The sequence below is a fragment of the Thamnophis elegans genome, chromosome 6, assembly GCF_009769535.1.
Source record: "Thamnophis elegans isolate rThaEle1 chromosome 6, rThaEle1.pri, whole genome shotgun sequence".
Classification (NCBI taxonomy): Eukaryota; Metazoa; Chordata; class Lepidosauria; order Squamata; family Colubridae; genus Thamnophis; species Thamnophis elegans.
The window spans coordinates 59,888,644-59,911,418 of NC_045546.1; the positions used below are offsets into that span (position 1 = coordinate 59,888,644).

Here is a 22,775-nt window from a genome sequence, read left to right on the forward strand (position 1 = left end):
CTGGTATAGGCATACTGTTTTGTGTACTGTTCCCTTTACAGGTAGTCCTCCACTTACAATAGTTCATTTAGTGACTGTTCAAAGTTACAGATGCACTGAAAAAAATGACTTACAACCACTTTTCACAATTATGACCTTTGCACATAATTATGTGATCAAAATTCAGATATTTGTTCATATTTATGACCATTGCTGTGTCCCAAGGTCACCTGATCCCATTTTGCAACAGCCTGACAAGGAAAGTCAATGGGGAAACCAGATTCACTTAACAACCAGGTTACTAACTTATCAACTGCAGTGATTCATTTAACAATTGTGGCAAGAAAAGTCGTAAGATGGGGCAAAAGTCACTTTACAAATGCCTCACTTAACAACAAATTTGGGCTCCATTGTAGTCGTACGTTGAGGACTTCCCGTATTTCCTTTTTAAAAAATTTCAATTATGTCCTCTGTTTTCTGACTCTCTATCCTTCTGCATTTTTATTTTCCTACAACATTTTTATAGTCCAACTTTTCTCTGAAGTTTTTGAAATTAATTTCTCTCAGATGTGTGAAAAAATCCCCCAATTATGCTCTATTTTCAGTTTATACTATCTGGAACTTCCAAGTTGATTTAATGAGCATCAGTAGGTTTATTATGCTGTCATGCAGCATAAAATTGCTTGCGAAGTCACATTACTTTTCTAAGTCAATTTCTAGCTCCTGTTTCTATAACTGGGATTTATAAATTAAGAATTCTCCATGGTATCGATGGAAGAGTCCAGGATGGGTTGTTCTAGCTAGTTGACGGAATTGAAATTCTGAAGACACGTCTCCTTGGCAACGGTCCCTAGTGTTTCAATTCAGTCTCAGCTCGCAGGACTGTTTTCCTTCAGCTCTTTGTTCATTTTGAAAGATTGTTGGATTTGTGATTCAAACATTTGGATATTGATAGATATGAAGGAGGAAGGTTAACTGTTCTGAGCAGTGCCATAGGCGCCGTTGAGGGCTCGGCTAGCCCAAATTATAGCACTTGATGCTTCCCAGACTGTTGAGCTCGGAAACCTTGCCTTACAACAATTTACTAAGAGGAAGGCTAATAGTTATCGGCTCAAAGAAGACCTGGCAAGTTAAAACTACCATGGTCAATTTCGACTGCAGCGAAACTATTGCTATAATTGCAGACAGTTTAGGAGGTGTCAGTTGCCTTTGGGCGTTCATATCTGCACCAATCTCTAATTGACAGCAGCGACTGAGGAAATAGAGAGCGGGGATGGTGAACTGATGCTTCAGTTCTGAACTGGGACAAGAATTGGCGGTAGCCTATATTAGAGCGCACAGCCAACAACTTTTCCCGCGTCTTCTTCACAAGCACTAATGGTCGCCTCAAAGCGCTCTGTCAGTGTCGACCATTTTGTTTGCTTTGCATCATTTGTATTGGTAGGCAAATGGTATTTCAGGGCTCCAATTACAGCGATGGCATTTTGTTGCCTCTGACAGTTATTCCAAGCACCGGAGCCGCTATTCCAAGTGGCTTCGGTGGCCATTTTATTGCCCTCTAGCTGCTATTTCCTTGCATTAAAGGACCGAGGTTTCTAATCGCATTGGCAGCATCCTACCCTTTCTCAGCATTAGCTGCAAAATAGTCATGGGGAACTGGTTATTTCTGCCTACCCCATGGGTTGGCCATCTGTTTACAGGAATTCAGGTCAGCTCCGCCTACCCTGTTGGGTGATTACCCACCTCGCTTGGAGCACCTACTTCGACATACTACAGCTTAAGCGCCTGGCATTGCACTGACCGTTTACTTACTTTTGCAGCTGGGTGTAGGTACTGCTATGGCAGAGAGCAATACTGTTTCAGGCCCAGCCCTGACTGATTCTTCTCCACTGGGATCTGAATGTCAAGTCAAAGGTCTTACTAAGCCTCACTCAGATAGCTTGGCAGCAGCAGCAAAAATTAAGGCTAAGGCCAGGGCTCAGGAGAAGGTGTCTAGGGCTGAGGAGAAGGCTGCCAATCAGAGCTAAAAAGCCTTAGACAAGGCAATAGCTAAGGCCAGTAAACAGCCAATTAGTGCACAATGTAAAAAATCTAAGCCATCAGAGACCTCTCCCTTAGCGGTTAATATGGATAAGCCAGGCCCTTCCAGACAACCTAGAGCTTGGTTACCTGAGGCTTTAAGTGAGCAAGAAGATGGTGTGGGCCTAATTAGACAATTGGGTCCTTCTACTTCTAGAGATGGATTACATACATCACAGCCCTCCTTCATTTCTACTGGGGCCAGGACCCATCCGGCGGATGTGGAGGATCAGGAGATGCCTGCCTATTTTAGGAAGTGGATACCCCAAGCAATTAGGCAGGAGATGACCACATTTCAACAAAGTTTGGAGTTTGGAGTTTATTCAATTTGTAGGCCGCCCTATTCCCTGAAGGAACTCAGGGTGGCTGAACAAAAGCCAAGGGAGGGGAAATTACAAAAAGTAAGACAAAAACAATCAGACAATACGAACAATTTAAAAGCACAACAGACACAGCAAATTCGAGTAGGGGGGGGGACTCAACCCCAGGCTTGCTGGGACAGCCAGGTCTTCACGGCCGTCCGGAAGGCCCGAAGGGTGGAGAGGGTCCGAATCTCCACGGGGAGCTCGTTCCAAAGGGCCGGAGCAGCCACAGAGAAGGCCCTCCTCCGAGTAGTCGCCAGCCGACATTGGCCGGCAGATGTAATACGGAGGAGGCCTAATCTGTGGGATCGAATGGGTCTGTGGGAGGTAATCAGCAGAAGGCGGTCTCTCAAGTCAGTCTTTGTAACCTCACTGTAGTATAGCTGGACAATCAGACATTGGGTACCCTGAGGGGGATTCAAGAGATGATCAGGGGCCTTGGACTGAAACTTCATCTCCTGGACCTTCTGCTAGGAGCCCATCTCCCTTATCTGAAGGTGAAATCCCAGGGGAGGGTGAGTTTTTGGAAGGCGAAGGCCCTGCTCTCCAAGATGAAAACAACTGCCCATATAGGAAAGGATGCAGCTGCGCAGGATTCCGGCCAAGGGTCGGTGGCTCTTCTGAAAACTTTTCAAGGGGATTCTTTTGCTTTGCTTTGCTTTGCAACATGATTAAATATGTATGTTCATGATACTGTTAACTTTCTGTATCATTTTATAGCATTTTTATTCAAAAAGATACAATCAGGTTCAAAATATTATGATAGAACTTTGAAATCGGGAAACAGACGCTGCAAAAGTACCAATTCTACTTTATTATTTTGGCATATAATAACTGAATCTTGACAAATTCTGACAAAGATTCTATTCTCTTATACTAAAGAGAATCAAAGTAGGGCAATCTTAGTTTCTTCCTCAATCCCTCCTGTCTATCTGAACTAAACTGATATTTTCATAATTGTTGAATTCTTTCTTTAAGATCAGCTATGTATTCAAGGTCACCCATTCTACAGATGGTAGGCGCCATCTTTAGATTTTTTTTTCCTTTAAAAGCTAAATTTAAATTCATTTGACACATTCCTTTTCAAATACTTTCCTCATTAAAAAGATTATTGCTTTATTAATGTTCATATTTTACTCAATGCAGTGAAATATGATCAAATTATGATGATTTATTCTAAATAGTTTTCTTTCTTCTTTCTCCCTGGGCTTAATAATAGGAGCAGTTTCACAGGTGTTAGACAGCCTAGAAGAAATTCATGCACTTACAGATTGCAGTGAAAAAGACTTAGACTTTCTGCATAGTGTTTTTCAAGATCAGCATCTTCATACATTACTAGATGTAAGTATTTTTTCTCTTTAAAAAATTGTTTAACTTTAGCTATAATCAAAAAATAATGCAAATAAGAAATATGAAACCAAACTAATAGAACTTAGGTCTGTTCTTAGCAGTATTTTTGGTGCTGCGGATAAGACAGAAAATGTTTCCCTTCAGTATAATCTAGCTAATTTCCTAAAACTGAGACGGAGCAAGCTTTACAAACATTTTTTCACAAAGATAGCATAAATACAAGATGCCTGCAGATGTACTTTGACAATAATTTCAGAAGTATCCTGCTTAAAATAATGTAAAATCTTAAAAATAAACAATATTAGATTATTACTAGAGTACTTTAGGTGTTTCTATAGATCACAATTTTAAATTGGATGTATGCATTAACTGGAGGCCAGAGTAACTGAAGTTATAAACATGCCTTATAGAAGCTACATTGAATATTTTACAATTCAAGATTCCAGTAGTCGCCTTTAAAGTCCTAAATGGATTAGGGCCTTCATATATATGGGACCACCTGCTCCCAATGAAAATTGTATACCCAGAGACAGCAAGCTTGTTGATGGTTCCACAGCCAAGAAAATCCTTAGAGACCCCATGGTCATGCCCTTTTGGCAGTACCTCCCTCCTCTGGATATACAGATTGGGCCCTTGCAGTTAAGTGTTAAATTTTGAAAAAAAAATTGTACTTCATTTATGAATCACATCATAAGTTACACTTCTGAGGTATGGTCTCATTAGTTATGATATTATGAAGGAGCTGGTTGAATAGTAAATATATTTTGTTCTTTTTTTCTGTTTTAATTTATCATTATATTGTATTTATAAATTATTCAGTAGCTCTTGGCTGTATATAAACCAGAGTAAATAAAATAAAATCATAAATAAATTCTTCGCAGTACACAGGCCTTCATAGTGACTGCATGTACATTGGTTTCTATGTGATTCAGAACCTGATATGTGGCAGCTAGTCATAGCACCGCCACAGTGTTGACAGGCACACTGTACATTAATATCTGCTATTTGTCATCCTAATACAACTTTTATAGATGAGGGTTAGGCTCATCATTAATGACATGGTGAGTTTATTTCTTTAAACCATGTCTGAGGAAGTTGAATATATTGAAATATTCCTCCATAGAAATATTAAGAAATGCATTTACTCTACAGTAAATCTCTTAAATCATTATAAATTGCAATTAGCAAGAAAATATGATTAAGTAACATTGCTTATTTCTGATGTGTCTTTCTATGAAGCATCATGAGCAGGCAAGAAGTTGATAAATGCGGCGGGGAAATGAAATGGTTACATTTTCTGCAATTATCTATAGAAAATTAGATTTACAGCATAGCAGATATTGATGTTTTTAAGTGAAATTTTCAGAGATCTTTATAAAACAAGCTGGTAAAATTGTTTCTAATACATTCATATTATGTTGTGTTTTTTTGTTATAGCTCTATGACAAAATTAATACAAAATCTTCACCACAAATAAGAAATCCACCAAGCGATGCTGTACAGAGAGCCAAAGAGGTAATTTTAAAAATAGTTTAATAATCAAAAAATTTAATAATTGTTTAAATCTGTAAATGAAATGTATGCATGTATATTTGTTTATGTATTTGCACAGCCCCTCAGTAGTTGCAGTAAACTTTTTTTTCTTTAAGAGGAATAGTAAAAAAAAAAATTAGCCAGATTTTTTAAGATTAAATCATTTAACAGTTTTATTCTTTCAGCATATTTCATTGTTTTTAAAACAATGTTTTAAAATATTGTTTTTAAAGGATTGTTTTTATCTGTCTTGAGTATCTTCCAGTAAAACAAATTGAAGAGATAAACAAATACTCATGTGAAATGTTTCAACAATCTTTGCATACATTTCTAACCATCCATTTCACGGTACCCATACTCTTTTTACAGGTAGTCCTTGACTTATAATAGACATCAGTAATTAATGACCGTTTTTCAGCATCCCCATAATCGCATAATCAAAATTTGAATGCTTGGCAACTGGTTAATATTCACTTTCAACACCAGGGAAAACTATAGCCTTGCCCAGAAAACTGTAGGGACTAATGTAGACAGTTTCCAAGAATCAATTTTGACTCAGAAGAATCATTTTTAACAAAATAGATGTTTAGAACCAAATAAATCATTCCCACCTCAATTCCTTACATTGTTTCCTTACTTCTTGTCACTTGAAAAGTAATAATAGTCTCACAAGTGAAGAGGCAATGGATAACCCAAACAAACACCACCTCCCCCCTTTACATTTCTATCATTTCCTAAGGTTTTTCCTTTTATAGCTAGTTTGCCTTCCAAACGTTATTCCCTTTTTGCCTCAGCTACCTACCCATAGATTATTTTTTTATATACCATGTATTACTGCCCTGTACTCACCTCTCCTTTGCAATCATCAGTGAATAAAATTGCAACTGCCTCAACTTGCATGACTTTTTTTTTGTTTATATACACTGTATTTATTTCTATGGATGTAGCTTTGTCTTTACTAACTTATCAAAATCTTCCTTGCAGCATAAACCAATCTGGGAAGAGAAAATAAATCGCTTCATTCAAACTTTTTACTTTGGAATTCATGAGTCAAAAATATGAATTTTATTTGTTACTTACTTTATTCATATAAGTACTCTTATGCTTTACAGGTACTGGAAGAAATTTCATGTTACCAAGAAAATAGTGATGCAAAAGAACTTAAACGTATTTTAACTCAACCTCATTTCATGGTAACTAATTGTTACGATATCATTTTTTAATATTTCCCATAGAAAATAGATTCATGAAAAAAAATATTATTTGAAAGCAGGGAGGGGTAATTACTCAGAAATATATACAGCCTTTCATTGAATTTGAATGAACGCAGTTTGAATGTTCATATATCTAAATTATTTCTGTCTCAATGCTCAACACTGAACTGGATGTAAGGAAGCTAATATCTTTGGCATGAATATTTCCCATTGATTGCAATGGATGATGGATAGAAATAGAAATATATTAATTAATTATATTAATAAATATATTAATTTTCCACAGATATTTTAGATGGCTCAACCTGTAATTTTGTTAGAAATAATATCTTAGTTAAGAATATCATAGAGACAGTTTATCCTTTAATGATTTCAGTTTAATGACAGTCTTACAGTATTCCATTACACAGCAATGTCAATTCTTACTTAAATTATTTTGTCCCATAGTTGTTAGTCAATCCTTTCAAGCTATCCTACTCTTACTCAGTGAACTCACCTTCTGATACTTTAGTCTAATAAGAGCAGTGGTAGGTTTCAAAATTTTTGGAACCCTTTCTGTAGGTGTGGCCTGTTTTGAGGGAGTGGCTTGGCAGCCATGTGACCTGGTGGGAGTGGCTTGCCGGCCATGTGACCGGGTGGGAGTGGCTTGCCGGCCATGTGACGGATGTGAGTGGCTTGACAGTCATGTTACTGGGTGGGAATAGCTTGGCAGTCATGTGACCGGGTGGGAGTGGCCAAGACGATGTCACTGAATTTTTTGCCCCAATGGATGAACTACAGTAAGATTAAAATAAGTACACAAAACAATAAAAGAGCTACTTACAGAAGGAAGATGACTGTCCTTGCCAGTCTTCAGTATCACTGACTCCAATGAATGGCCTGCACAAAGAAGAAACACAGAAATGAACTCTTCCATTGCATGCACTACATTAGGATGAAACCAGCACACAAAACAATAAAGACAGATACTTACAGAGGGAAGATTACTGCCTTGCCCTGCACCACCACCTCACCCCCTTGCTCCAATAACCTGCACAAAGAAGAGACACAGAAAGGAAGACTTTAATTGCTTGCACTTACTATATTAAGGATGAACCCAGCACACCCAACAATAAAGACAGCTACTTACAAAGGAAGGATGAGTGGTCTTGCTGGTCTTCTACATCACTAAACCACACTTGCTCCAATGAATGGCCTGCACAAAGAAGAGACACAGAAAGGAAGACTTTAATTGCATGCACTTACACCTTACATAAGAATAACACAATGAAAGAGATTCACTCAACCTACTTGTGTTATTGGTTTTCTAGTTGTTGATATTTCCATATTGTTCTTAGGCTTCCAGACTCCTCAGTTGCAGCTTTTTTGGTTTTTACTCGTGGATTATCAGACGTGTGATGGTGCGCTCTGAGCCACTTTTTCACTGAAGGAATTGGGTCCCATCTCTCAACAGGCATGCCAAGAACACTTATCACCATCAGATTACTTAGTTTGGAACAATTAGGCAGGTTCTTTGCTCTGAACATATGAGGTTCATTTTTGAGAGCCTCCTTTCTGCCTCTGCTGAACTAACAGCAATTGTCCTGACAATATCTCTAGCTTTTCTGATACCATCAGGAATTTTGTTCTTGTTTGGATTTCTGAGCACATTTTCCCAAAAATGTTCAAATTAATTTCGTAATTAAAAATTTCACTAAATTCAAACAATGCTGCCTCTGCCTCAACCCATGGAACAACTACTTCTTCAATGTTCCAGGAATCTGGCTTCAAATATGTTATAAAGTGTAACTTGTTTGCGGCTGGCAATTGGCTACCTGTTTTTAGATGGTCGCAATCCAGCAGCCTTTTCTTCAAATTGGTGATGATGCTTGACAGAATCTTGTCACGAGGAAGGGCAACAAATTGTTGATTTGGAGCTAAATTGATGTTTATGAAGGCTTTGTTTGTAGCATTGCTTCAAGGTTTGTTTCATAAGTGTCCTTTCTCTGTCTAAGCACTTCAAAAGCTTTGGTTGTTCGCAATACTAACTTTTCGGCCTTGATGATATCTGTATCGCCCCTGCAGGGCATTTGACAGAAGAGAAATCTCATTTAGAATATCGATCATAAAGGCCAAATCCTTCAAAAAATTTAGATTTTCAAAACAGGAAGCCATGCCTGGGAATCTTTCATTGCCCAGAAAAAACTGATGTAGCGCTGGATAAGCACGCCCCACAGCCATGGTTGCCCTTAAACTACAGGAGCCCATCTTGGTCCCAAAACTCTGCCAATCTTTACAATTTCAATGCCCAATTGTTCAGAAATTTGGAAAAGGTCATTCTGGCTCTTGCAGGATTTGTGGAAGGTGGTGTGTATTTTATCAAGGAAGATATTGAAGTGGTTGAGTTGCTTTATTTCTCTTATTGCATCATCCAGCACAGGTTGGAGGCAGTGGTTCAAGCAATGCCAAATTACGATGTTTGGGAAGACTTGAGCTATTCTGGTGCTGACTCCAGATTTTCTTCCAAGAATAACATTGCCACCATCGGAGCAGAAAGCAATTAAATTCTTCTGCAGATATTTGGTGGTAAATCCAACTTTATGCAAGCTTCCCATCGCTGCAGAATATATGGTCTCTGCATCTTGTTTCTCTAATTCCAAAAGCTCAATGAAAATGGTTGCTGGGCATTCTGGATCCTCAACTCTAACAAAAACTATCAGCACTGCTTTCATTGAAAGTGTTGAGCCTTCATCAATTATTAGGCACACCTTTAGATTCTTTGCAATAATCCTGGAAAACACGGTGGTTTCGATTTCGTTCGCAGTGAATTCAACTATTTTCACTGCGGATCTCTGTGAATGCAAGCCAACTCCCACATCCACTCCAACCGTAGTTAGCAAATTTACCTGCACTTCGATGTCTGAGAATGGATTACATCTTTGCACCAGATCGTAAACAGTAGAAAATATTTTGCAAGTACTGGATAAAGGTTTGTCAGTTGACTTATCTACAGATTTGGTTAAAGCATCCTGGTCCTGTTGTTTACTGCTCTCCAAACAAATAATGTGTGCTTTAGATTGAAAATGTTCCTTTAATTTTTTTCTGAGCGATGCTTGTTGATTCTCCTTAGTTGACCCTGCTGGCACAACCTGGAAATGTTTCCACTCTCTAGAAACATGAATACCTTTCTCTAATGAGAACATGGGTTTTGCACACTACTCACATCCTAACTTTTTGTCAGATACTGCCAGTTCATCATACTTGTCCTTGAAGTGTCTGTATTGCTGCAAATTCCAGCAGTCAGGAAGTTGTGGAACTTCAGTGGAGGAGATGGACTTGCTGCTTTCTCCGACCTCAAGTGGTGGAAGTGGTTGTACTACTTTCTGCATGGTGGACATTGTGATTTTAGACATTGTGATTTTAGACACTACAGAGAGCATACTTTGCTTTTGAACTGTTACCATTCAGAAGCAAAAAGTGCTCTGAAAATAGAAGAGGAATACATTTGGAAGAAAGGATTCTCTTACATGTTGATGGAGACCTTTTTAACACACAGTGAAACTCAATATGATAAAGGACTTTCAGAGAATCAGCATTTTTTTGTTCAACGTTACTGTTACTTTTCTTTAGTAGACTGCATGAGTAGTAGTATATAAATGCCTGTCACATATATACTGTATTTTTCGGAGTATAAGGAGCACCTTTTTCCCTCAAAAAAGAGGCTGAAAATCTGGGTGCATCTTATACACTGAATACAGCATTTTTGCCTCCCAAAACCCCATCCCCTTCACCAAAATGGCTGTGCATAGCCTTTAGGAGGTTTCCAGAGTGCTCCTGGGAGCTGGGGAGGCAGAAATGAGTGGGAAATGGTCCATTTTTCGCTCAGTTTTGTTCCCCCAGGAGCACTCTATAAGACTCCTAAAGGCTATTCATGCCCTTTTTTGACAAAAAATTGGGCCGTTTTTTGCTCTTTGGGGGGGAGGCAGAAATGAGCGAAAAATGGGCCATTTTTTGCTCAGTTGTGCTCCCCCAGGAGCACTTTATAAGACTCCTAAAGGCTATTCATGCCCTTTTTTTGACAAAAAATTGGGCCGTTTTTTGCTCGTTTGGGGGGGAGGCAGAAATGAGCGAAAAATGGGCCATTTTTTGCTCAATTGTGCTCCCCCAGGAGCACTTTATAAGACTCCTAAAGGCTATTCATGCCCTTTGAGGGGGGAAGGGGAGCGTTTTTTTGAAAAATGTTTTTGGGAGATCTACAGAGTACAAAAACTTTTTTTTTATTTTGCCTCTTCAAAATTTTGGTGCATCTTATACTCCGGTGCGTCTTATACTCCAAAAAATACAGTAATTGAAATATTAGTGCACTGTTATTACTGTTAGGAAAACTGAAAGTCATATAGCATATGATGTTTGGGTTGAATTATGGTTGAATAGCTTGAAGTTTTTCAACTCTTTATAATTAATTTAATCATCTTTGCATTAAATAAAACACAAAAGATGAACATTATATCTTTCTGTAGGCCTTACTCCAAACTCATGATGTAGTGGCACATGAAGTTTACAGTGATGAAGCATTAAGAGTTACTCCACCTCCCACATCCCCATATTTAAATGGAGATTCTCCAGAAAGCATAAATGGAGACATGGACATGGAGAATGTCACAAGAGTGCGATTGGTTCAGTTCCAAAAAAACACAGATGAACCAATGGTAAATAGATACATTTTATTATTTAATTTTATAAGCATATGTAAGATATATCCAGTCTGTAAATATCAAATTTACAATTTATCCTTTGTAATACTATCAATTTATCTTGGGCAAATGAAAGGAACGTTAAGTTTAAAAAATCCAGAGAAAATCCTGTACCACAAATATAAATAAATATAGATTACATCAGAAAAGGATTGATTCAGTTACGTTGAACTAATATACAAACTACATAATTAAATAATCTTGATTTTGAAATTTAAAGACTTTCTTCTTAGTATCTTGTGTATTGTACCCAGCTAGCACCTTCTCCTAAACAGTGTTTCCTCCATCAGCAGACTGGAAATTTGTCTCTCCTGCACATTCTCAAAAGATGATGTATGTTCTAATTCGTAGGCCATTTACTGTTTGAATAACTTCACTGGAAGCACTTACAGCTTTATAAAACAATTCTGTAGGACAGTTCACAATATTATTTATTAAAGAACAAAAAGTTAATCAAGTATTTATTTGGGGTATGATAAAAGAATAGCATATGATTTCTGGGCAGTGCTTTTGTGAATTGAAACAAAATGTTAATACATACAGTGGAGGTAAATTGAGACACCTCTGATTACTTCCATAAATATTAAAATGCTTGAACTGGAAAATCTTATTGTGATTATCTAAATTAATTTATTTCTTTTATTAGGGAATCACTTTAAAAATGAATGAACTGAATCATTGCATTGTAGCAAGAATTATGCATGGAGGAATGATTCACAGGCAAGGTAACGTAAATATAAAAGTTAATGAACAACAGAAATTTTATATGATACTATCCAAATTTTCAGACATGGAATCTAAATAACATTTGAATATTTAGTATCAAAAATCATATATTGTCTATAACATATTTTTATTACTAAGTCTTGTTATTACTCAAGTCATGTATCCATAGTTTAACTAATTTAGATATGGTTTTGAGGAATATATTTTATGGAAAGCAATCAAGAGATTACTGGTGAATCAACATACACAACAATTGAAAAAGCTCAGTGGCTATCTGTATAATAATTATTTACAGCATTAACATTGACAAATACAATTTATACAATTGTATCACAGCGGCCAGTTGTTTCGCCGGATTTGGCATTGGTTACTAGTCGGGCCCCACCCAGGGGCCTAGGACGTCGTAACGTATTTTCTTAATATGCGTGCAGATCCAAGCAGTGCGGCTTTTTGCATTTGACTGATGGTGATTTTGTCAATTTTTAACTGTTTTAAATGTAATTCCAGTGCTTTTGGAATAGCACCCAGTGTGCCAATTACCACTGGAATTACCACTGCTGGTTTGTGCCATAGTCGTTGAATTTCAATTTTTAAGTCCTGGTATCTTGCGATTTTTTCATGTTCCTTCTCGGCGACCCTGCTATCACCTGGTATTGCGATGTCTATGATTGTGACCTTATTTTTCTCAACCAGTGTGATGTCTGGTGTATTATGCGCCAGTATTTTGTCGGTTTGTATACGGAAATCCCACAAGATCTTGACCATCTGATTTTCGGTGACTTTTTCAGGCTGATGTTCCCACCAGTTTGTTGCTGTTTTAATATTATAATTTTTGCACAAATTCCAATGGATCATTTGTGCTACTGAATTGTGCCGCAATTTATAATCAGTCTGCGTGATTTTTTTACAGCAGCTGAGTATGTGATCAACAGTTTCATCAGCTTCTTTGCAAAGTCTGCATTTGGCATCATCAGAGGATTTTTCAATTTTGGCCTTAATGGCATTTGTGCAGATAGCTTGTTCTTGCGCAGCCAGGATTAGTGACTCTGTTTCTTTCTTTAATGTACCTGTTTTTAACCATAACCAAGTTTGTTCACTGTCCACTTTATCTTTTATTTTTTCCAGAAATTGACCATGCAGTGCTTTGTTCTGCCAACTCTCCATTCTTGATTTTATCACATCTTTTCTGTATTCTTGTTTTGTCTGTTGGGCCTTCAGTAGATTTTTGTTCTTTACTTCGATTAATAGATGTTCTTGACTTTCTTTTAAATAATCAGCCAGTGCATGTTTTTCTTCAAATACAATTTATTATTATTATTATTATTATTATTATTATTATTATTATTCACAAAAAATGTGAAATCACAGGTGCCAGTTCTTTAGCTGGTATTGGCCTTCATATACATTAAATTCTTCCAAAGAACCTAGGATGTCATAATAGATTAGCATACTATATGTGCAGATCCAAGCATTACAACCTTTTATGATTGATAGAGGGACATTTTGTCAATGCATTTTCTAAGTACTAAGTGGGTACCAAGAGCTTTTTGGTATGGTAGCCAGTGTTCTGATAACCACTGGGACCACTATGGCTACTTTAGGCCATAATCTCTCACTTTCTGTCCTATTCTGTAAAGGTTTTCAAAGTCTTAATTAAAAACAATAAATTTGTTTACTTTATACTATAATTATGTTATTTCATATTGAACTGGAAATTATCCCACATAGTTAACATTTTAATCAATTTACAAATATAATGGTTAAATGGTTAAAACATTGTTATCAAAAGATAACAAGTGAACTTCTGCATCAGTAAAAGCATTATCTGGACCAAACCGCGGCCAGCATTAGATTCATGCGGTGCCTCGGCCCTGCCTCCTGAGTGTTTGCATAGGAGGCAGTGAACGCACAGGGCCTGGTGTCCCTGGGGAATGCGTTCTGAGCACTTCCCTTTCACCCAGGATGCCAGCCCTTGCGCACTTGTCATCTCCTATGCACACGCCCGGGGAGCAAAGCAATGCCGTGGATCTAATGCTTGCTGCGGTCCAGTGGTCAGGTTGCAGATCATTACCTCACTCGCTGGCCTTTCACTGGGACCATCCCGCCCCCACATGGGCCTTGCTGCCAATCTCGCCTCCTGACTTCATTCCTTCCTGAACCACGGAGGAAGGAAGCAGATGGCAAGGAGATGAAATGGGACCTTTAGGCCCATGGGGCTTCTGCTTGCCAGATGCAATGGGTGATAGGCAATCACAGGGGCTATGGAGGGTGCACAGCAGGTGAGCGGTGGTGGCATGCAGGTTCTGGCATTGTGGGGGGAGGAGCAGAAGCAGAATTGCCCTCTCGGCATCAGGCGTGGAGGAGAGTGGACAAAAAAGGGAAGCTGCTGCTTCAGAGGGTTTTTTTTAATCTGCCAGAGGTTCCAGACAGAGGCTTCCCATTTTGATCCCGCCCCCATTGTTTCCTCTGTGTGGCTCTCCACTCACTTCTCCCAGATCCGTGCATGTCTTTGCATGCATAGGGGGAAGTGTCCAGCAGCCCGCTGCAACCACCAAGCTGGCTCTCCAAGAAGCAGGCGCGGTGGCGGCACCAGAAGCAGAGTGGGGGAGAGGCACGTGATGCAGACCACCATCATGTGGCTGGAATGGGCAAGCAGCATTCCCCTCGCCTCCCAGTGACCAACTTTTGCCTGCTGGACCTGGGTTTGCTCTACCACCTCTACTCAGGGTTTCTAGCTGGCTTCTTCATCTGCTTCGGGCCAGGCAGGTCTGCTGAGTGTGGTAATATGTTTGCTGAGTGGCAGCAGCAACAGCCCACAGTGGGGCCCAGGTGCATTGGGTGCACGAGAGGAACATGCTCTGTGCATAGGCCAAGGGCAAGACCTGCGAGGGGGCCAAGAAGATGATCAGCAGCAACCTCTCCATCTGGAAGCAAAAACTGGGATGGAGTAAGCGCATCCAGCGATCTAGATCACGGGCCTCCCCCACTTTCTGCTGATGCTCCTGCAGCATGTGCTTCTGGGATGTCCAGCCAAGTGGAGTAGACTCCAGAACCTCCAAGTGTGCCAGCTGAGGGGCTGGCAGGCTGCTGGAAAACATCGGCCCCACGCACAAAAGGTGGTGATAGCATGATAGCCAATGGTTACCAGTACCAGCCACCCCACTTCCTGCATTGCCTTGTGACAGCAACATCCCCACCCCCATCCCCTGCATCGCCTCACCTCATCCTGTGCGACAAGCCTCCTGCCCACCTACCAGAGACCCCTGAATTCCCTTCCCAACACAACCCCACCCATCAAGCGATGTTGAACTGATCACACACACACTGAGCCACGCCCAGTCAACCATGACCACCCGACCCAGCCCCCTGAGGACAACCAAAATGCTGATGCGGCCCTCAATGAAATTGAGTTTGACACCCCTGTTTTAGAGCTACAATTTAGCAGAATATGTTGATGATTATGTAGCTAGACTTCTAGTAATTTTTTAAGTTTTAATTTCTTATCCACATAGTTTGAGGAAATTCTAATTGTTTACAATATTTAATTATGCATATAAAATGGTATGTGGGATAACATAATAGATTGTAATTGTGCCACTTTGTGTTACTGCTTCTGTAGGTACACTTCATGTAGGGGATGAAATTCGGGAAATAAACGGAATTAGTGTGGCAAATCAAACAGTGGAACAACTTCAGAAAATGCTTGTAAGCATATAAAAAGTTTTTATCTCATTCATTTTACTTTTAGTATGAGTTAAAGACTACTACCTTCACAAAAGCAATACCAACAGAATATTAGTCCAAATTAAACTAAATTTAAGCCTATGGAAAGAAATATTCTGTAAAATTGATACTTCTTTTCTCTTTTTTTCCAACTCTTCTTCCTTTCTATATCTTTTTTTTTATAAACTAGGAACCAGGTCCTCTCATTTTAAATTGGCATAAACTCCAAATAATATTTTGAAAAGAGGAATAAAAATAATAATTGACTGTATCAGTACAGTCAATCAGAGTTCATTAACTAAGTAGTAAAGTTTGACAAATATTTAGTAATAACACTTGAGTATTTAATTAAATTACATTTTCAACAATTGCAGAATCTGAGTTATATTTGTTGGGTTTATTTTTCTACATATATTAGTCTTCACGTTTTGTTGAAAATAGTTCTATTTTCATTTATAACATTCTAGAACATACTCCACATTGTAATACCGTACCAAGGACAAGAAGAAGAGTAACATTTTGTTAAGCAGTTTTCATTTTTGTTTGATTTAATTATCCTTGTTATTTTTTTCCTACATGGATTATTTGTCCATAAAATAATCCCATTCTTGGAGTCCAGGTTGATTTATTTATTTATTTTCAGAAAAGGAATAATGGATTGCTTTCAGCAAGTTTTGTTAAATTACTGTATGAATTTAAAAAATAGTCTTCGGTAATTTTGTTTTTGTTTAAAAAAAGTAATTTGTTGGGATATTTTAGTTTATGCTATTTCATTAGCAAGCTTGTACTTTACCAATGACTTATGTATAGTATATTTAATAAGTGTCATGTAGTTAACAACTACATTTAAAAATGGCTCAATGTCTTTGTTGCTAAAGTATCTACAAATGACAGGGAACATGATAAAAAACTGCAACCAAAAACCAGCTTGCTACTACCAAATATGATATGCTCTAAAATACTAACCTTATTATACAAGTACTTCAGCTTGGTTGCATACACGCCATACAGAACTTTTTTTAAAGTGTATTAGGGCCCCTTTTGATATCTGGTGACTAAATTTTGGAAATAAACCCATAGGCTGCTATGACTTTTTTTAAAATATTAGATAGCTTTGGGTGCTACGTATATTTGTTTTGAGTTTTGCAAAACAACAAATACTTTTACTTTCTCCAGAGAGAAATGAGAGGCAGCATCACCTTCAAGATTGTGCCAAGTTATCGCACTCAATCTTCTTCATGTGAGGTAATTACTTTCTTCTCAGTCTTAAAATTAACTGCCTGCTCATGGCTGAATATTATTGCTTTCTGGGAAATTGTTTCTGCCTGTGCTATTAGATCACACACACCAATTTTACAACAAAGATAACGGAACAAAGGAGTAGTTCGATCCACCTCCTGTATTGTTGCTATTTCATATTCATAACATCAATTCATTAAATATTACATAAATATCTAAAATAAAGCAAAACTAAAAATGATAATTAGGCGATGGAATAATTAAAAACAAGCTTGAATAATAACACATTTGAGCAAGATAATTTAAATATTTTTTTAAAAAAAAATCTGGACAATGAATTCTGATTGCTTCCTAAAAAGATTTGCTGAAAAGATGCAATGATATGACAGGATTTTTAATATTAAAAATAAGCTCAGATTGATTAAAGAGCCAGGGCTAACATTGAGGAACAATAAAACAAATCAAAATGGTGAATGCATCCAGTGAAAAATATTTAATGAATATTTAATGTGATCATATATTGCGAAATGCTAACTAGTGCTACTGAAATTGTTTTGACCAACAAACCAGATTCTCAAGAAATAGCAAAAGAAAAATTGAAAAAATGCAAATAGTTTTCTTAGAAATGTGATATTACACTCTAGTCCCGTGATGGCAAACCTGTGGCACGTGGAGCCATTTCTGAGGGCACACAAGGCATTCCCCTGTCAGCTCCAGCACACATATGCATGCTGGAGCTGACAGGAGGCTTCTGTGAAGCCTCCAAAAGGCGAAAAACAGCCCAATGCGCAAACCGGAAATGAGGAAGAGAGCTGCTGGCATGAGGGAAAGACAAGTGCAGGCAAGGAGAAAAGGTGGCTTCCTTATGCTGGCTGCTCTGTTTTCCCCCCTCCCTGAGGATCCTGCCTAGTCGCTGCAATCCAAAGGGAAATGAGGAAGAGAACTGCTGGCACGAGGAAAAGACAAGCACAGGCAAGGAGAAAAAGCAGCTTCCTTCCCTTGTGCTGGCTGCTCTGTTTCCCCCCTCCCCTGCATTATCAAAGAGGATCCTGCCTGGTCGCTGCAATCCAAAGGGAAATGAGAAAGGGAGCTGCTGGCACAAGGGAAAAACAAGCAGCAAGGAAAGAAAAAAAGTGGCTTTTTCCCCTCATGATGGCTGCTCTGTTGCCCTTTTCTCCATTTCAGCGCCATGCCAGGGAGCCTGCCCCACCCACTATTGCCCAGGCCCTTAAGGATTTCTTTGCCTACCTGATTTTCCCTCTGTCTCATTTTTCCATCACATCTCTTGCCATTTTGGGCAGGGAAACAAAGTTTATGGGACTAAAAAAACCCTTCAATCTATCAATTCCAACTTCACGAGATTCCCCCCCCCCACACACACACACATAGAAGTTGGAGTTGGAGAAGTTTCCCTGCTCAAAATGGCAAGAAACGCAATGGAGCTAGAAATCAGGGTAAGCAAAGAAATGCTTGGGGGAAGCAAGGGCCTTGGCAATGGTGGGTGGGGCAGGCTCCATGGCATGGCACTGAAATGGAGAAAAGGGCAACAGAGCAGCCACCATGAGGGGGGAAATCTGTTTTTCTTCTTTCCTTGCTGCTTGTCTTTCCCTCGTGCCAGCAGCTCTTCTTCATTTTCCTATGGATTGCAACACTTAGCCAGGATCCTCTTTGGTAGCGTGGTGGGGGGGGACGGACAGAGCAGCCACCACAAGGGAAGGAAGCCCCTTTTTCTCCTTGCCTGCTGCTTGTCTTTCCCTCATGCCGGCAGCTCCCTTCCTCATTTATCTATTGCCTGTAGTGCCCAGGATCCTCTTTGATTACGGGAGGGGGCGATATAGCAACCCGGCTCACACCGGACAGAGTAAAAAGGGCCCAATCTTTACACAGGAGAATGATAAGGGAAGGTTTTTTGATTCAGGAGCATGCTCGAGCATCCCCCTTGCACGCCTCCCCATCTCTGCCCGTTTGTGCCAGAGCAACTTCTCCCCTCACTGGGTGTTAGCCAAGAGGAAGCAGCCAGAGCAGGGAGTGACAGGGAAGCCTTGCGCAAAAATGTGCAATCGGGGGGGGGGGCATTAAATTATGGGGGTGTGCACGCAAGCGCCCGCAACAGCACATGCGTGCATGTTTATGGCAACTGAGGAAAAAAATGTTTGCCATCACTGCTCTAGTCATAACCCAAATTTGTTTAAAGGCATTCATATATATTTAAATTATATAATTTGCAGATTTTCTGGGATATTGGAAATAATAAGGAATATTGTAAATGATAATGAAGAATAAGGCTTGTCCTCAGAAAGAGGTCCACTTTAGTGGGATTTATTTTTAGGATACAGATTCCATCATAAAAAGAATACACATATACAGAATACTAAAAGTCAGATCCCCATAATTTATTATATAAATTACATTAAATGTTCCAATTGATTGCTAAATACTTCCTCACTCATTTGATGACCTTTGAATATTCCTAAGTACAACAATATTTTTCTGAAAAAATATTAATTAATAAAATGTACTGTGATTAACTTATGGACCCTGACTTATGGTACACAGTGTACATGTGTATGTGTATATGTGTGCATATCTACACACACAAGTACACATATACAAAAAATGATATTAGAAAAAGCACTAAAGAGCTCTACCCAATACAAGTTTTGATGTCTATTACCAAGTGGCTTGGAAAAACGTGTCTTTTTGCATGTATAATGACAGTAAAACGCCATATAAGTGTAAAGTGCATTGTGTCTTCAAGTTAAAGCAAATCTTAGCTCTATAAATATTTTTTCTGTGTAACTTACCCTCTCCTAAAATATTGGAGTACAGCTCCCATCATCTCATTTGACTAACCAAATGTATATGCTGTATGGAGGGGTCCCAAACCCTTAGGGCTGCAGAAGTGGCAGGGAAGCCACTTAGTTTGCACAAGAATGGGCAAGTAACACGCACAGCTCCATTTGCTCAAGCAGCATGCATGACCACTGCATGCACAAATGGAACTATGCACACTTGCATACTGCATGCATGGAACTATCCCCTCTTTCCCCCTCCCTGCCAATCAGTCAACAAACCCAGAAAGGTTGGGGACTGCTGCTCTATGGGATTGATGGAAAATGTGCACACCTGAGGAAGGACCCAGTTTTGGAAAAATTGAATTAGAGGAATCTACTAGGCAAAATTTTCTTAGGTGCAGGAAGAGCCTAATAGGAGAAGCAAGAAGATGGAAAAGATAGTTATTAGATATGCAGTAAAAGTTGGTCTTGCTGAAATAGTTGTAGTTACTTGTCTCCTGCCAGTTTTGCCTAATAATATTTCATCCAAACAAATTAGTTAAAAATGCATCTAATACATCAGTAATATTCCTTAATTGTGTGTCCAACAAATATGTTAGAACTATAACTGCCATTATTCTTAACCAGAAGTTTATGGAAGATGTAACCAAAACATCTGAAGGTAGATTAGGAAAGTTGACCTTAGCTATTGGTGGTATTTTTTGTCACATTTAAACTTTTGAAAATATTTACAATTTTGGGGTATTCCATATTATTATATATTCAATGGATGTATGGCTGTTTATTTTATTGTAGGAAGTAGGAATTCACTGCACAGATAGTCTTTGACATATGAACAGAATTGAGCCCAGATTTGCAGTTGTAAGTCATTGTAGTAAATTGCCAAGCATCCAAAATGCAATCATGGCCGGGGGTGGGGGTGGGGTGGGGGGCAGCCATCATAACTTTTAAAGCAGATTATAATTTTGAATGGTCAATAAACAACTGGTCATAAGTTGAGGACTACCTGTATTTTAATTTACCCCATTTTAATAAATTAATCCTATTTGACGGAGCAAAAGTTTGTAATATAGAAATAGAGCATTATAAAATTAAGTAGGCAGAGATTAGTTTTAAGGAAAACATCATATGAAATATTAGAAACAGCTCATAATCTAGTTATGTACAACTTCAAAAGCTGCCATAATAAACTGAAGACATTCCTCTGGAGCAAATTTAAACAAATTGAAATGCAATTATATTTTAAATATATTAAAATGGCATCTTAAAGCTCTATAATTTCATAACATCTAAATATTAATGCTGCACTGTAAACTATTTGAAATACCTTTACCAAAAAGGCAATTAGACCAAAGATTTCTGTTACCTCATTAATAATATAAAAGTTTTCAGTTGTTTATTTTTGAGTGGTTTATGATTAAGAAATTATAGATGTATAAAATATGCTTTGTTAGATTTGTTATGCTTAAATTCATTTTAAGAAAGGATGTTTTTCCTACTAGCAAACACACTGGGAGAAATACTATGTAAGTGATGCCATACTTTAAAATATTGCATGCTCAAATATATCAACTGTTCCTCTGTATAGATTCTGCTAAAATACAGTATAGATTAAAGTGACCAGATGTCCCGCTTTTGGTGGGACAGTCACAATTTTTCAAAATTTGTCCTGTGTCCCACGGGATGTTCAAAAAGTCGTGATTTTCCAAAAGAAAGAAAAGACGCCGAATCATCAATTTTAAAAAGGATGCCGTTAAAAAAAAAGTTTTTATTTCTCTGAAGTGTCGTTCCCGATGTGGCCTTAGAGGGCAGTGGTTTCCCTCCCTCCGCTCGGCTCGCTCACAGCACCTGACGAGGGGTGAGGCTCACTCCCCTCCTGCACATGTGCGCACCGGCGCACGACGTTTTTGCGACAGCCGTCCGGCGGCCTCGAGTGTGGGGGGGCTTTCTGGGCGCGGCAGCATGGCAAGGAAGAGGCTCTTCCCAACACGATCATATCTCCCTTTCGATCTGGTTGCTTTTCTCTGGTCTCCTTTTGGCGAGGGGGGGTGGCGGGAGGGAGGGAAAAGATCTATCATTTTCCTTCCTTTAAAAAAAGGGAGGAAAAAAACCAGGATTTATTGCAAATAAAGAAATCCACCCCAAATGGATCGGGAGGCGAGATGGGAGGGGGAGAGTGGAAATTAGGGGAAAGGGGGATTTTCCTCCCGTGCCTTGGATTTCATTTATTTATTTATTTATTTATTTTTTAAAAAGCTGCTTTTCTTGTATTTCCTTTGCTCGTTTGTTTGGTTTGGGGGGGTATGAGTGGAGAAAAAAAGAGAGAGAGATCTGGGAGCTTGAATTGGTGCAGCTGGAATTGGGGCTGCAAGATGGGGAGGGCAGTGTCTGTGTATATAATTTGGAAGAGGCGGGGGATGGAGGAGATTTCCTTCTCTCCGCTGCTCTTCTCTCGTCTCCTTCTGTCAGATGGGGTTGGGAATGGGTGGGTGGGGGCGTATGATCCCCTCTTTTTTTTTAATCTATCCCTTTCCTACCTTGTGATCTCCGATCCCCCTTCCCTCCCCCATCCCCCTTCCTCTTCCTTCCCCACGCCGCCCTGGGATCCAGTTACGAGAGCCCGTGTGGCTAAATTAAATCTCGGGTCCCTCTTTTTCGAAGAGGAGGGGGGTGGGCGATGGCCATGAAACCAAGGAATAATACGAATAATCTAAAGGACAAGGAGGTTAACCTGTTCCAGCCAATACCTGTTGGCGGGGGTGGAAAGGAGAAAGAAGGGGGGCATTTGCTGAGGCTGGGATCCCTACAGCGGATTCCCTTCCCATCGCCAATGTTAAAAAGACCGGTCCAGGAAAGCTTTAGCAGCTGCGGACTTCGGATCAATCTGGGCTGGGTTGGTCTTATTTTGGCTGGGTTGGGGGGAAAAGAAACAGCAAATTGATCCTCGTATGAAATGAAGTTAATTCGCCGATCGGGCTCCCGATCTTAACACACAGCCAAAATTGGGTTTTTCTATATTTCCTCCCTCCTTCCCTGGGATGG

At 39.2% G+C, this 22,775-nt stretch overlaps 1 protein-coding gene across 5 annotated transcripts in view; it reads left to right on the forward strand.

The window, feature by feature from the left end:
- The window catches only part of CASK (calcium/calmodulin dependent serine protein kinase), a 316,647-nt gene that overhangs the window by 223,728 nt on the left and 70,144 nt on the right, over nt 1–22,775 (forward strand). For all 5 annotated transcript variants that reach the window (XM_032219765.1, XM_032219762.1, XM_032219764.1 and 2 more), the window contains exons 11-17: nt 3,640–3,761; nt 5,208–5,285; nt 6,416–6,496; nt 11,017–11,205; nt 11,897–11,975; nt 15,596–15,681; nt 16,876–16,944. In XM_032219765.1, coding sequence (XP_032075656.1) covers nt 3,640–3,761; nt 5,208–5,285; nt 6,416–6,496; nt 11,017–11,205; nt 11,897–11,975; nt 15,596–15,681; nt 16,876–16,944 — 704 coding nt within the window. The remainder of the gene's footprint in view (nt 1–3,639; nt 3,762–5,207; nt 5,286–6,415; nt 6,497–11,016; nt 11,206–11,896; nt 11,976–15,595; nt 15,682–16,875; nt 16,945–22,775) is intronic.